At 40.8% G+C, this 15,221-nt stretch overlaps 1 protein-coding gene across 1 annotated transcript; it reads left to right on the forward strand.

Annotated features, from left to right (window-relative positions):
- The first annotated feature begins 13,952 nt into the window (after positions 1-13,952).
- Positions 13,953-14,882, forward strand: LOC103285510 (olfactory receptor 8S1-like). Its single transcript, XM_054718469.1, has one exon. It carries the CDS (start codon positions 13,953-13,955, stop codon positions 14,880-14,882), a length of 930 nt encoding a protein of 309 aa, XP_054574444.1.
- Positions 14,883-15,221: the final 339 nt, after the last annotated feature.

Genomic DNA, 15,221 nt, shown 5'->3' on the forward strand with positions numbered 1-15,221 from the left:
CTACCTAATACACAGACAGAAACCCAAACAGGCAGTCAAAATGGGGAGACAAAAACAACAACAACAAGTCCCAAATGAAAGAACAAAGAATTCTCCAGAAGAAGAGTTAAATGAAATGGAGATAAGAATATGACAGATATAGAGTTCAGAATAATGATTACAAGGATGCTCAACAGCATGAGAAAAAGATACAGAAACTATGAAAAATGACCAGTCAGAAATGAAGAATGACATAGTACTAATAAAGAACACATTGGAATGAATACACAACAGATTAGGAGAAGCTGAGGATAGGATCAGTGAATTACAAGACAGGGTAGAAAAAAATCACTCAACCAGAGAACCAAAAAAGAAAAGACAATTAAAAAACAGGAGGACAGCTTAAGGAAGCTGTGGGCAACATGAAACCTAACTATATTCACATCATAGGAGTACCAGAGGGTGAATAAAGTGAGCAATAGATAGAGAACCTGTTTGAAGAAATAGTGGCAGAACACTTCCCTAACCTGGTGAAGGAAAACGTCACACAAGTTCAGAGAGTCCCAAGCAAAAAGAACCCAAACAGGCCCATGCACAGACACATCATCAGGAAGAATCAGAAATCCTGAATAGGCCAATAATAACTGATGAAATTGAAGCAGCAATAAAAAAAAAACAAAACAAAACAAAACAAAAAAACTCCCAGCAAACAAAGCCCTAGTCAGTATGGCTTCACAGGGGAGTTTTGCAAACATTCAAAGAAGAACTAACACCTATCCTCCTCAAACTATTAAAAAAAAAAAATCCAAGAGGAAGGAACACTACCAAGCTCTTTCTATGAGGCCAGCATTATCCTAATTCCAAAACCAGATAAAGACACTATAAAGAAAGGGAATTACAGGTCAATATCCCTGATGTACATAGATGCTAAAATCCTCAACAAATATTAGCAAATCGGATCCAGCAATATATTAAAAAGAACATACACCATGATCAAGTGGGATTTATTCTAGGGATGCAAGGCTGGTATAATATTTGAAAATCAATTAATGTGATACATCACATAAACTAATTCAAAGACAAAAATCACATGATCACATCAATAGATACAGAAAAAGCATTTGACAAAATCCAACACCCATTTTTTCTAAAATCTCTCAACAAGATGGGAATAGAGGTATCATACCTCAACACAAAAAGGCCAGATATGACAACCTACAGCCAACATCATACTCAATGGGCAAAAACTAAAAGCGTTTCCCTTAGGAATAGGAACAAGGCAAGGATGTCTGCTTTCACCACTCTTATTCCACACTAGAGGCCCAGTGCACGAAATTTGTGTGTGGTTATGGTCCCTAGGCCTAGTCTGTGATCAGGGCCATCTTCCCTAGTGGCCTGCAGCTGGCCCCACCCCCCACTGCCACCCACCCCCGGTTCCCTGTATGCCATCAGGTGATCGGAGCCTGATGGCCGGGGAAAGGGACTGAGAGGTTGGCCATCCCCGCCCACTTGCCAGCCTTGCCACCCACCGCCACCCCAGTTCCCTGTTCACCATTGGGCGATCAGAGCCTGCCAGCCGGGGAAAGGACCTGAGAGGAGGTCAGTGCACCTCATAGTGACTAGTCGAGTGGTCGTTCTGGTTGTTCTGCCATTAGGGTCAATTTGCATATTACCCTTTTATTATATAGGATAGTACTGGAAGTCTTAGCCACAGTGATCAGACAAGAAGAAAACGTAAAAGGCATCAAAATTGGAAAGGAGGAAGTAAAACTCTCATTATTCTCAGATGACATGATAGTGTATGTAGAAAATCTTAAAGACTCCACCAAAAAATGACTAGATTTAATAAATGAATTTGGCAATGTATCAGGATTCAAAATTAACACCCAGAAATGGATGGCATTTTTATACACCAATAATGAATTCTCAGAAAAAGAAATGAAAAAGCCAGTCCCATTTACCATTGCAACAACAAAAACATTAAGATACTTAGGAATAAATTTAACCAAGGAGGTAAAAGACTTGTACTTGGAAAACTATAGGACATTGAAAAAAAGAGATAGAGGAAGATATAAACAAGTAGAAGAATATACTGTGTTCATGTATTGGTAGAATTAACATGATTAAAATGTCCATACTACCCAAAGCGATCTATAGATTCAATGCAATCCCTATTAAAATACCAACTGCATATTTCACAGATATATGGAACCACCCCCCCTCCCCCGCCCCAAATAACTACAGCCATGTGCTGTGCCAGCACAGCCAAGGGTTTGGCGAACCTGAGGGAGGGCAGTGAAGGATGTAGAAAAGACAGATGAAGAGAATAAGCTGGGTCTAGTTGGACCTCCTGTGCCTGGCTAAGGCCACAGAGAAAAGATCCACATGGCAAGTTGAGCCTTTATTTTATAGTCAGAGGTAAACAAGGTGGTGGTCAACATAGTTACAATGTTCTTGTGAGTTTCACTTTTTTTTAAATTTAATAAATCTTTATTGTTCCGATTATTACAATTGTTTCTCCTTTCCCCCTCCCCCATAGCTCCCCTCCACCCAGTTCCCACCCCACCCTCTGCCCTTACCTCCCCCCCACTGTTCTCATCCATAGGTATACGATTTTTGTCCAGTCTCTTCCCGTATCCCCCACACAGACACCCCTTTCCCCCTGAGAATTATCAATCCACTCCCATTCTATGCCCCTGATTCTATTATATTCACCAGTTCATTCTGTTCCTCAGATTTTTAATTCACTTGACTTTTAGATTCACTTGTTAATAGATATGTATTTGTTGTTCATAATTTTTATCTTTACTTTTTTCTTTTTCTTCCTCTTCTTAAAGAATACCTTTCAGCATTTCATATAATACTGTTTTCTTATCTGTGAAGCTCTTTATCTGCCCTTCAATTCTGAATGATAACTTTGCTGGGTAGAGTAATCTTGGTTGTAGGTTCTTGCTATTCATCACTTTGAATATTTCTTGCCATTCCCATCTGGCCTGCATAGTTTCTGTTGAGAAATCAGCTGATAATCGTATGGGTGCTCCCTTGTAGGTAACTAACTGTTTTTCTCTTGCTGCTTGTAAGATTCTCTCTTTGTCTTTTGCCCTTGGCATTTTAATTATGATGTGTCTTGGTGTGGTCCTCTTTGGATTCCTTTTTGTTTGGGGTTCTGTGCGCTTCCTGGACTTGTAAGTCTATTTCTTTCATCAGGTGGGGGAAGTTTTCATTCATTATTTCTTCAAATAGGTTTTCAGTATCTTGCTCTCTCTCTTCTTCTAGCACCCCCATAATTCTGATGTTGGTACGCTTGAAGTTGTCCCAGAGGCTTCTTACACTATCTTCAACTTTCTGGATTCTCTTCTCTTCTTGCTTCTCTGGAGGAGTGTCCTTTGCCTCTGTATTCCAAATCTTTGACTTGATTCTTGCGTTCCTCTAGTCTGCTGTTGGGTCTCTGTATAATATTTTTTTATTTCAGTCAGTGTATATTTAATTTCTAGTTGGTCCTTTTTCATATCCTCGAAGGTCTTGTTAAATTTATTGGCCTTTTCTAGGAAATTCTTGAAAAACCTTATAACCGTAGTTTTGAACTCTGTATCCAGTCGTTTGTTTTCCTCCATTTCTTTCGTTTGTGATCTGTTTCCTTGTCTCCTCATTTTCGCTGCTTCCCTGAGTTGGTAGGGTGGCTTTGTGTTCTTAGGTGTCCTAAATGGTTCAATGGGTCAGCCTCTCAGTTACCTGAGGTGGACACTCTTCGTGCACCCCTTTGTGGACTGTGTGTACAGCCTTGTAGTTAAGTCTTGATTGTTGTTGGTGTCACTGGGAGGAATTGACCTCTAGGCCAATTGGCTGTGAGGACCCGCTGTGTCTATAACAGAAGAATTGCTGTGGTGGAGACATGTTTATGGGGCAGGACTTGTTCCAGTGGGGCTTTGGTGCTCACTGAGTCTGCCTCTTGAATGTGTCCCTTATGAGAGTAGTTGAAATCTGGTGTCATCTCACACAGACCACTAGATACACTAGTTTCTGGATCTCCAATGGGGTGCAGGTCAGCTACTGTCTGAGGCCACCCAGCAGGAGTAACAACAAGAACTACAGTTTTCTCCTCTTTGCTTGGGATTTGGAGGTTTTGGAGCAGTCTGACTGGAGCTGCAGTTTATTTGGTTAAGCTTCTACAGGGCAGGCCATTCATATGCAAAAGCTGCTGTGTGGAGCTTGGGTGTGTTTGTAGATTGTGCGGGGCGGGGTCTCAGGGCGTCACTAGGCTAGGGCGTGGCAAACAGCAATGGCTGCTAGTCTGCCTTCTCTGCCTTTCCACGTTTCCAAGTCCCCACGTCCCGCGCTCCAGCACAGTAAACAACGATTGCTGGGCGCGCCTCTGCAAGAATGTCACCCTCACTTTCCGACCTGATGGCCGACAGTCCAGCTTCTCCCCGTAGGCGTCTGGGTCCCCTGCGTCTCCCCAGAAACTGGATTTCAGAGTAATTGGGAGCTTGTTTCCCTTCGGGTTGAAAAAAAGCATTGCGCCACCAGCCCGATTTGTGTTCCTCCGTACCTCAGCTTTTCAGCACTGTGCTCTTTTCTCTTTCCTTCTAGATGTAGAACTTCCACTCAGCCAGCTTTCCTGGGTGATAGACGTTTTGTCTTTTAGTTGTAGTTTTGAAATTGTTGTGTGAGGCGGCAGTTTAGGAGTTTACCTTTGCCGCCATCTTGGTTTCTCCGAGTTTCACTTGTTTTGGCAGCACTTGGTGCACCTCCCACAGCCCATTAGCTACCCAGGAAGGATCTAGGGAGTGTCATAAGGTCAAACTTAATTATGCTAAGAGGACTGTGCCCTCTAAGCTGGGACTTGTTTGTGGCTTTGCCAACAGGTCAGTCCGAGGCTTAACCCTATAGCCGCTCCCTACACAGCCCTCCTGAGAAAGAAGAACAAGCGTGGAAGAATCACAATACCAGATATCAAGTTGTACCACAAAACCACTGGAATCAAAACAGTCTGGTACTGGCACAAGAACAGGCATATAGATCAATGGAACAGAACAGAGACCCCAGAAATCTACCCAAGCCATTACGCTCAATTAATATTTGACAAAGGAGGCAAGAGCATACAATGGAGTAAAGATAGTCTCTTCAATAAATGGTGTTGGGAAAATTGGACAGAAATATGCAAAGAAATGAAACTAGACCACAAACTTACACATACACAAGAATAAACTCAAAATGGATAAAAGACTTAAATATAAGTGGTGCAACCATAAAAATCCTAGAAGAAACTATAGGCAGCAAAATCTCAGACCTTATAGCAATATGTTTACCGATACATCTCCTAGGGCAAGGGAAACAAAAAAGAAAACAAACAAATGGGACTATATTAAAATAAAAGGCTTTTGCACAGCAAAAGAAACCATCAACAAAATGAAAAGGGAGCCCACTGCCTGGGAGAACATATTTGGCAATGATACATCTGATAAAAGATTAATATCCAAAATATATAAAGGACTCATACAACTTAACAAAAAGAAGACAAACAATCCATTTAAAAAATGGGCAAAGGACCTAAATGGACACTTTTTCATCTGGCCAAGAGACATATGAAAGAAAATGCTGAAAGTTACTAATCATCAGAGAGAGAGATGCAAAATAAAACATGAAAATGATGTATTACCTCACATCTGTCAGAATAGCTTCCATCAACAAATTAACAAATGACAAATGCTGGCGAGGATGTGGAGAAAAGGGAACTCTAATACACTGCTGGTGGGAATTCAGACTGGAGTAGCCATTATGGGAAATAGTATGGAGTGTCTTAAAAAAATTAAATATGGAACTTCCTTTTGACCCAGTGATCCCACCTTCTTGGAATATATCCTAAGAAACCCGAAATACCAATCAGAAATAATGTATGCACCCCTATGTTCATAGCAGCACAATCTTACCTTATAATAGACAAATATTGCAAATTGACCGCACCTTCGCTACGCCCAAGCCACGTCCCACCAACCAAGCCACGCCCACCAACCACGCCCACCAGGAAACCATTGCAGGGACGTTGGGGTGTGGAGGAGCCCAAGGCCAGGAAAGCCACCCGAGGCTTTCCTGGCCTTGGGCACCAGCGGGGAGCCTGCGCCGATCGCAGGAAACCACTGGGGGTCGGCCCCTGCGATCGGTAGCAGGGACGCTGGGTGCGGCCGAGCCCAAGGCCACCGCCCGGGGCCAAGCCTCGACCCTGAAAGAAGGCAGAAGGCGGTGGCCACAGCCAAAGCCTGGGTCCCCGGTGCCGGCAGAAAACTGGTGCAGGCAGCCAGGTGAATGAAGGTCTATTGCACGAATCTTCGTGCAAACAGGCTACTAGTTTACAATAACTAAGATCTGGAAAGAGCCCAAGTGCCCATCAGTAGATAAGTGGATAAAAAAGCTGTGGTACATTTACTCCATGGAATACAATGCAGCAGTGAAAAATAAGGATCTCTTACCCTTTGAGACAGCATGGAGGGACCTGGAGAATGTTATGCTAAGCAAAATAAGTCAGTCAGAGAAAGACAAGTATCACATGATCTCATTCATACCTGGAATCTAAAGAACAAAATAAACTGATGAACAAAATAGATCCAGAAACACAGAAGCATGGAACAGACTGCAGAATCGCAGAGGGAATGCCGGGGTGGGTGGGAGGGAAGAGGTTAACCAAAGACCTTGATGCATATATGAATAATCCAGGGTACACAGACAATAGTGTGGTGAAGGTTTGGGGCGGGGGTGGGTGCGAGCTAGAAGGTCATTGAGGAAAAAAAAGAACATCTGTAATATTTTCAACAATAAGGATTTAAAAAACAAACAAACAAATAAATAATTAAAAAGAAATTGTACGACTGAAGTCCCTGTTTTTTTGTTGCCTATCATTTGTTGTCTGGGCTTTACTCCTAGAAGCTGGTCACATGACTTCTCATGCTTTCTATATTTCCTTCCTCAACCAACTATGGATCAAGTCTCATATTTTGAATCTCTTTGACTTCCATTTCTGCCACATCTCTCTCACACCAATGGGAGTTCTCTGCTTTTAAGGACTCATGTGATTAAATTGGGTCTATTTGGATAATCCAGGATAATTTCCCATTTTTAAAAGTCTTTAACCTTAATGACATTACAGAGTCCCTTTTGCCGTGTAAAGTAACATATTCACAGGTTCCAAAGATTAGGGAATGGACATCCTTAGGGAACCATTCTGCCTATCGTAGAAGGCTATGTTCTGATTTTAAGGTAGTGGCTATCTATGGGTAGATGAAGGGAATAGTATAAAGAAAACTTCAGGATGTAAGGGTGATCTGGCTGCGACATTTGCTACCCCACTGTTTGCCAGGGTTGATTAGGCTGATCTGGCCGGCTAGTCGGGTGTCCCCCCTCCTCCGTCACTGATCCATGTGTGTCCCTCCCAAAGCTGCTCGCTCAGTATGTCGAAGAGGACTACCTTACCCCCAGAGGAGAAGACCAGTCTTCAGTCAAGGGTATACAAGTAGTTGTGCTACCCTGTTAAAACCTCCAAACAAGCTCTCAAGAAGACTTCAAGCCTATAATGTCCTATTTTTTAAAAGGAATCTAAAGCAAATATGGTAAAAGTTAAGATTGTTAAGTATGCATGGTATAATGGAGGTTCTTTATATTTTCAAGTCTTTATGCATGTTTGAAAAATTACATAACATAAACACTTTTAAAAAATACACAACAAAAACATTGGAAAATATAGAAAATGCTGTTTTATGTATCTCAGGGTTATAGAGCAAATTCATACTGGTTTCAGAGATCATTAGTAAACCATAGAGATGCTTCAGAAGAGTGGTTGATGCAAAAATGATAGCCAGGTAATACAATTATTACTTTAATATACTTGGGTGTGAGAAAATGAGATAATTTAGTCAGAAGCTACAAGGGTATGTGGGACTGGGAAAGTATTTTAATTTTAATTATTAATTTATTTATTTATTTATTTAATATATATTTTTATTGATTTCAGAGAGGAAGGAAGAGGGAGAGATAGAAACATCAATGATGAGAAAGAATCATTAATTGGCTGCCTCCTGCACGCCCTCCCACTGGGGATTGAGCCTGCAACCCAGGCATGTGCCCTTGACCGGAATTGAACCTGTAACCCTTCAGTCTGCAGGCCCACGCTCTATCCACCAAGCCAAACTGGCTAGGGCATGGGAAAGTATTTTTAGAAAAAAAAAGTTATGATACATGCAAATGGAGAAAATAGTTTGAATGTGCTAATTATTAAATGCAAAACACAAAGGAAGAAGAAAAATTAAATATCAACTGGAGAAAGAACAAGTTTGAAGACGCTAGATCCCAGAGGAAGCAGAATGGATTAATGTCTAAAGCACAGGTGGAGACATTTGTCTTGGATTGAGAAGGAACATCTCCTGTAGTATATTAGCTCAGGCTGCCATAAAAAAATACCATAGACTGAGTGGTGAAGATTGACAGAAAGCAACTTCTCTGGTCTCTTCTCATAAGGGAGCTAAGCCCATCATGAGGGCCCCACCCTCATGACCTCATGTAAACCTAATTATGTAAACCTAAAGTTAATGGGAAAAATGGATTTCAGGGACCACCAAAGGTGTGGGTTGGAACCTCAAAGGGTAACACCCTGAAGTAAAATTGGATTGGAAGCTGGCTGGCTTGGCATGGGCTGAAACTCAGCTTCATCTCAGCCCCTGAAGTTACAAATAATGATCCAGAACTGATGACATCCATGCTAAATGAAAATTCTCTCTGGACGAAGAGACTGCAATCCAGAGTCTTGATTAATTTCCATAATTTCATAATAATATCCTGTTCTCAATAGAAAAAAATTAAACAAGAATATGGGAAACAAAAACTAGAGTCATTGGAAACAGATACAGATACACTACTTTAAAGTTTAAACTATTTATGGAGATTGAAAACAGATTGAGAATTTTAGCATATTATTTTTGGAAACTATAAAAATATCTAAGTGAAAATTCTAGAAATAACTCAATGGCTGAAATTAAGATCTCAATGTATACATTTAAAGGAGATTAGACATTGTTGGGAGTATACTAGTGACATGTAAGATAGGTAAGAAGAAAATAAGTACAGCAAGACACAGAGAAAATAAAGAAAAAAATACAGTATGACATACATAATGTATAGAATGCATTTTCTGTCTTGTGAATTTTTCCTGAGCTCAGAGTCATACCCATCATGTATGTGGAGTTCCAAGGAAGAGAGAAAGAATGAGTAATGGATGAGAAAATGGGGCAATATATAAGATAATGGGTGAAATTTTTCTAAACTGAAAAAAAATACAGGGTGTCCCCAAAAATATATACATACTTGAACAGCTGATAGCTCAATTTTAAAATGTATTTTAATACAAAATGAAATGTATTTTAATAAATGCTGCCTTTTTAATTATTCAAAGTGTGTGTATACATTTTTGGGACACACTATATGTCAATTACAAATGCTAGAAGTCCTATAAATAAATTCCAAATATGATAAATAAAAAGAAAGTCACACATTTTCACATCATAATAAAATTACTAAATCAAAGGACATAATACTGAAAGTGGCAAGAAAAAAAAAAAAAGACAAATTAACTCCAGAGAAGTACAATTAGACCAGAGATTTTCAACCTTTTTCATCTTGTAGTACATATAACATCTATATATATAAAAGCCTAAGCTACTGAATGACCGAACAACCAGTTGCTATGATGCGCACTGACCATCAGGGGACAGATGCTCAATGCACAGGATTGGGCTCCCTCCTGTCTGGATTGGGCCTGCAAGGATCAGGCTCCCTTCTGTCTGGATCAGGCCTGCAAGGATCAGGCCGAAACCAGCTATAAGACATCCCCTGAGAGGGCATAGGCCAGGCCAGGGGACTCCACCAGTGCACGAATCTGTGCATTGGGCCTCTAGTATTATTATATTTTTTGCCAATCCAACAAAAAATTAATATAATTTTACTCATTCACACCAGATGGCTATTGTCGTGTTGGTTGTTGTCATTTTCTTATTTGATAATCTAAGGGAAAAGAGGTCAGTGCCCCTGACTAAATAGTCAGGTATTGCTAGTTTTAAAAATTCTTGTGGAACACCAGTGTGCTAAAGCACATCAGTTGGAAATCACTGAATTAGACTAATAGTTGACTTCAGGAGAAACATTAGATGAACAAGGAGATAGAGGACAATGAAATATTATCTTCAAAGCACTGAATTAAAAAAAATAAGATTTTATGTCCTTTAAGAATGAAGGTGAGATAAATATATCATTAGAAGACTTTCACTAAAGGAATAATGAAAAAGAGTTCTTAAAGGAGAAAGAAAATGCTCTCAGATGGAAGCTCTTACTTTCTTCTGACCTATCGCTAATACTTTTCTGATTCGCTAATACTTTTTAACTCTGTCTAATTTGTGTTAAACTCATCCATTGAAATCTAGTTTCAGCTTTTGAATTTGCAATTGCAGATGTAGAAAAAACTGAGCAACAAAGTCAAATATGTAGGAAAATTTAAATTACTGTTGACCGGATAGTGTTTCTATAGTAATAAATGTCTTTACTATATATAATAATTAAACTCATGACAAACATTAGCAAGATGATCTAAAGGTAAGCTGTGAGTCACTGAGTTTCAGTGGGAATTCGCATTGGGATCTTCCGGTACTCATTTTTAGTTAATGAGTACAAAGTATGCTTTGGGCTGAGCTTCCCAACAATCAGGATGGACCTAGACTTCCCCTGGGCTTTCAGGTCATACCTTGCCAACCTACCTATTGGGCACCTTCATCCAAAAGCCCTTATGAATGGCTACATCTGAGCCTCCTTTGTTAGGAAGGTGCTTTTAGCAATGTAGTAACAGTCAAAGACTGTGTAATTGTGCTAGAGGAAGTATGAAAGAATTGCTGTACTACTTATTAGGAATTTGAAATTTTCAAGCTTTTCTTTGTCATTTTTGTGGAGCAATTAGGGGATAAGGGTAAAAATGCTATCAAAGTTTAGAAGAGCTTTCTGAAGGCTTTATTTGCAGAGGCTTTTGAGTATTGAGCTTACATATCTCTATTTATGCACAAAAAGTCTCCCATAGAAAAAACAATGTCAGTTCACATGATTCAATGTTGTGGAACATCTTCTGTCTTGTGAATTTCTCCTGAGCTCAGAGTCATGCCCACCAACTCAGAAAAACAAGACGCACTCAGTGCCAGGAAAACACAGAAACCAGGTAATGTTTTCCCTGTTCTCTGACGGTTTTCTCTGTGTTCCCTGTAGGACCCCTTTACCCTCATTCCCACCACTTCTCGTCATTCTGCATCAGGCACTCTGTTCCCCCTCAGTCCTCTCAACTTACCTTTATTCTCCTGGTCTGAAGGTAGGAGAACATTTCTCTCTGACATAGTATTTGTTTCTTTTACCTTAAATGTTTTGGTCTGCTCCTCAAAACCACTTCTCTTTTTCTTTTTGGGAAAATTACACACTTGGATTGGGGGTGAAGACAAGAGAATTCAATGATTCTTCAGCACCTCAGTTGTCTTCAGCACTATACTTAAGTTAGTAAGTTAAGAACTCACAACTTTCCAAGGTAATTATTTTTAGTCTTCATTTTATATGTGGGACAATTGAGACAAGTCTGTTTGCTGTATTCCTCGTTTCTGGTGCTGAAAGCCCACATTATACCAGAAATCTGGCCATGTGGGAAAGCTGATAGCTGAGAACTGTCTGTAGGAGTTGGGAGGAGATTAGAATATCAGTGATAGCTTTTGGGCACCTCGTGTCTAAAAAATAACCCTCTCTAAGCACTTCAAACATATAGGGTCTACAAACATATTAGATACTTTAGTCATAGTTATCCCCCATAATATTGTATTCTGTGGTATGTGGAAGTTCAGAATAGGGCACAAGACACAGCTTTGGTGCAAACCTTTCCAGTGGGTGAAATTTTTATCCAGTATCCTTTCTACATCTGGTTTCATGGGAGTCTAGGACGTCCAAGTCCCTTCCTGGCTTCTAATCAGATCTGTTCTCTTGTGACTCCTCTCCTCCTAAGTCTCATCCATTCCCTTACTCATGCACACATTCACTTCTGTTTTTAAACAACACTTTCGAGCAACTTCTTTGAGGCAGTTACAATTCCTAGGTGCTTCTGCATGTCTCATTCTGAGATGAACTCCTCTCAGGCAGCTTTTCTTTGGAAATGACCTAGTCAGCCAACTCCACCTAATTGTGACAGTAACTGAAAACATAAAGTGGCAGCATTCTCGGAGCTGTTCCCATTCCACATCTGGACTCACTAGTCTGAATAAACGAAGCATCGAGAACAGTAAAATTGTAGCACCAGGTGAAAGTGGTGATTTCATTTACTTCTGTGGCCCCTCAAATAGCTAATATAGTCCACCTCTACCTGTGAGGGAGTCTGGCCCGACAGGAGACAATTTCCAGGTTTGTCCTCTGCAAGAGTTTCGTGCTTTGGCCTTTATTTCTAAGAGAGGATGTTTCCCCAAAGTTCAAGGAATTCCTAGTGCTAGTAGTGGGGCTCGTTTGGAGATGAGTAGGACAGAGGGGAGCTTTCTTTCCGCTGCCCTCCGAAATGATAACGGGCGGTTCTCTGTCTGTATTTCATGGTTTGATTCCTTGCTTTTCCAGCAACTTCTGCCACTGGTGTACTGTTCTGCGGATGAATCCAGTCACTATAGCTAGAACATGAGTGGTGAGTAAAAGAAAAAAATAAAATAATAACAAGAGATAATGCAATCCCCACATGACTGGAAGTATTTAGGTTTTTACAATTTATCCACGTATTTTCCTCTTTTAGAAATCAAGGAGGAGAGCTATTTCAACAGGAATTTTTAAAGTCCACCTTAATACCAAATTCTCACACTGATATTTAAACTTATTTATCTTCTGGACTACTGGATTTTCAAAGGTTTTTCTTTAACTCAGTGTTAGTTATTGCTCAACAAGGCAAGAAATGCAGGTAATGTGAAGTTGATTTATAAGAGTAGCTTTAGTGCTGTCTGTTGTTTGGATAAACAGTCGGGGGAGGGAATCATGGCTTTTGAGAAACTGAATGTGCTGGTCTTGTAGTATGAACACAAGAGATAGAGCAGGACATGAGGGTCAAGGTGGTGTGGTAATAGTGTTGAAGGGCTATCCTGAGCTGATCGTTGTAATCTGGGTTGTCAGATCACAGTTGGAAAAAAGGGTCAAGCTTTTGAAAGTTAGAGGGTAGTCTATACTTACAAGTGGCCTGAAGGCTCTGACAAGAGCTGACTCTGAATAGATCACACAAACGGGGCATGGAGATTATGACCAGAGTATGTTTTCATATTCGTCAGCAGTTTCTTGTGATAAATTACATAGTATCTGGGATATCTCTGTGCTGCTTTGTCTCTAATTAACCCCATTTCTCCTCACTGGGCAAATGTCCAGCCACTACCCCTCTTCACTTACCATTAATGATCTCAGTGAATAACAAAAGCCATCAGATGAGAAGTGCTTCCTTCCTAACACCAAATCTACTGACTTCATGCTTGTTTTGTGGATGAAGTAAACCTAAGGCCATCCATGCTCTGTTTCTGCTCTGAAACCCAGCTGCTCTCAGAGACACCGTTTCTGCAATTGTATCTCATTCCTCCTGGAATTTCTCTCTTTCTACTGGATTACTAACAACAGTTTACAAACATCCTTCTGTAGATTTAATAATAAAACAACAACAAGTTAACTCTAAGACATTACAGAAAGAACAATAAATGTGGACGGAGTTGATCTATCATTGGGATTCGGTAGAAAAGATTATTACAGGTTTTAGGAAATCTAGAGACTTAGCATTTCAGAAATACATTTTTGAGTAGGCATGAAACTTTGTGAATGGAGAGTAGGGTTAAAACACTGAGATATCAGACATTAGAAGAGGCGTCACCCAGTTTGTTTCTGACATTCCCAAGAACACACTGAAGGCAATGAGGAACCACAGTGTTATCTCTGAGTTCATCCTCATGGGGCTGTCTGCGGACCCCCAGATCCAGGCTCTGCTCTTTGTGCTGTTCCTTGTTATTTACCTCCTGACCCTGATGGGGAATCTGATGCTGCTGCTGGTGATCGGCTTTGATCCCCATCTTCACATCCCCATGTACTTTTTCCTGAGGCAGTTGTCCTTCCTCGATCTCTGCCACTCCTCTGTCACTGTGCCCAAGCTGTTGGAGAATCTGCTGTCTGAGGAGAAAACTGTCTCAGTGGAGGGCTGCCTGGCTCAGGTCTTCTTTCTGTTTGCCTCTGGGGGCACTGAGTCCTGCCTACTCACTGTGATGGCGTATGACCGCTATGTTGCCATCAGGTCTCCTCTGCTCTATGGCCAGGTGATGAACAGACAGCTGTGTATGGGGCTGGTGTGGGCCTCATGGGGTTTGGCTTTTCTGGATGCTCTCATCAATATCCTTGTAGCTCTCAATTTAGACTTCTGTGAGGCTCAAAATATCCACCACTTCTGCTGTGAGCTGCCCTCTCTCTACCCCTTGTCCTGCTCTGATGTGACTGCAAGTTTTACAGCCCTGCTCTGCTCCAGCGTCCTGCACTTCTTTGGAAATTTTCTCCTGATATTTTTCTCCTATGTTCGCATTTTGTCCACCATCCTGGCCATCAGCTCCACCACAGGCAGAAGCAAGGCCTTCTCTACCTGCTCTTCTCACCTCACTGCAGTGATCTTCTTTTATGGTTCGGGACTTCTCCGTTATCTCATGCCAAATTCTGGATCCACTCGAGAGTTAATCTTCTCCTTGCAGTACAGTGTGATCACCCCCATGCTGAATCCCCTCATCTACAGCCTGAAGAACAAGGAGATGAAGGCCGCTGTGAAAAGGATGTTGAGAAGATGTTTCTGGTGCTTCAAATAATAACATCAGAATGATGAGGATTCTGGGTAGAACTGCAATTAAGTAGTGCCTGGATGTTCAGAAGAATTCTCTGATGTCAGGATCTGCAAGGTTCCCTACAGCTTTTCTTAAGAATACTTAAGCAGAGATGGAGTTAAGTTTTTTAGAATGATACCAGTTGAGTCCGAGTCAGAGAAAAGTGGTCCTAGGTATTTTTCTTAGAAAAATATTTAAATTATTACACACAGTATGGTACACATTTTTATTACACTCCGTCTATCTTTGCCATGCTTCTAGCAGCTAAATTCCACTTGCTCAATATGGTTCCATAGAGGCTGTTAATCATAGATTCTGTTAACC

Source organism: Eptesicus fuscus, chromosome 7, assembly GCF_027574615.1.
Source record: "Eptesicus fuscus isolate TK198812 chromosome 7, DD_ASM_mEF_20220401, whole genome shotgun sequence".
Taxonomy (NCBI): Eukaryota; Metazoa; Chordata; class Mammalia; order Chiroptera; family Vespertilionidae; genus Eptesicus; species Eptesicus fuscus.